At 38.9% G+C, this 1,333-nt stretch overlaps 1 protein-coding gene across 1 annotated transcript; it reads right to left on the bottom strand.

Annotated features, from left to right (window-relative positions):
• Positions 1 to 253: 253 nt before the first annotated feature.
• On the bottom strand, positions 254 to 1,077 carry LOC130469839 (uncharacterized). The gene is made up of 2 exons (XM_056839347.1): positions 1,034 to 1,077; positions 254 to 929 (listed from the first exon to the last, which is right to left on the bottom strand). The coding sequence occupies exons 1-2, from the start codon at positions 1,075 to 1,077 to the stop codon at positions 254 to 256; spliced, it is 720 nt and encodes a 239-aa protein (XP_056695325.1).
• Positions 1,078 to 1,333: the final 256 nt, after the last annotated feature.

Here is a 1,333-nt window from a genome sequence, read left to right as displayed (position 1 = left end):
GACCAGCTTGGACAATATGACTAAGAACAGGTCTTCTATCAGTGTGAGTAGTACCCAACAAAGTTGTGTAATAATCCAAGAAAGCTTGAGAGATATCAGCAGGGTTATCTCTCCAAATCCCATCCATGCCATGAATGCTGTAAACTTGGTTATGATTATTCCTAGCTTTGATACTCCGATGGAGGGAGGTATTTTCATCACCATCCCTAATCCATGAAACCTTTGCCTTCTGTTTCAAAAACTCTAAATAGGCTTAATGCTTATTTTTGTAATTCTGCACTGCATTGAGTTCTGCATCAGCAAGACTCTGATCAGCAGGATCAAGATGCATTGATGTCTGAGCTGCAATCATGTCATGGTATGCTTGAAGATCAGCAGCTTGAACATTAGAGAATCCCTTTCTATTCAACTCTTTGAGAACCAACTTCACCTTCTTCAGTTTGTGAACAACACCAAACATCTTGCTCCCTTGAACTGTACCACTCCATTGTGCTTGGATAAGAGTCAGAAAATGAGGAGCAGATTTCCACATTGTAAAATAATTAAAAGGCTTTTTCCCCCCTGTATCCCTAGGATAGACAGTCAACAATCCAGGGGAATGATCAAAACAACCCTCATTCATAAAACACACTTCAGTTGAGCTATAAACACCTAACCACTTAGGATTAGCCATTATTCTATCAATTTTAGAAAAAACTCTAGTTGCACCATGCTGCTTATTGTTCCAAGTGTAGAAATTACCCACACTCTTAATATCTTCCATACTACAGAAATGCATACAATCACACATATCCACTATTTCAGTATTCCTAACAGGGGAGCCAACTCTCTCATCAGTACTCATAACACAATTGAAATCTCCACACAAGATCCAGGCATCCTGTGTGTTTAAAGCTTTCAAATCTTTCCACAACACTTCTCTATTAGAGCTATCATTAAAAGCATAAATGAAAGTACAGAAAAAACTAGGCATACCACTCACTGGTTGAATGAAGCAATGCATAAACTGACTAGAAGCTGCTTGGATACTCACAGAAAAGCTTCCTGGATTCCAAGCCAAAATAATTCTGCCACCATTATGATAACTTGCATTACTAGAGAAACACCAATTTGGGAAAACTCTTTGGTAAAGCTTCCCTAAGTTAGGAAGCTTAACCTTATGCTCTAGGAGACCAACTAACCCCACATGATATTTATGAAGAAAATGCTTCACAGTATCCTGTTTCTGAGCTAGATTGATACCCCTAACATTCCAAGATAATATCCTATCCATAAGATTTGGAAGAGTTCCCTCTTCCTGTGCTACCCTCCTCAATGTCATCTTCCCTATCCA

This window comes from Spinacia oleracea, chromosome 3 (genome assembly GCF_020520425.1).
Source record: "Spinacia oleracea cultivar Varoflay chromosome 3, BTI_SOV_V1, whole genome shotgun sequence".
NCBI classification, from domain to species: domain Eukaryota; kingdom Viridiplantae; phylum Streptophyta; class Magnoliopsida; order Caryophyllales; family Amaranthaceae; genus Spinacia; species Spinacia oleracea.
Note: the sequence above shows the minus strand (reverse complement) of the source record. Positions and strands in the feature narration are given on the sequence as shown.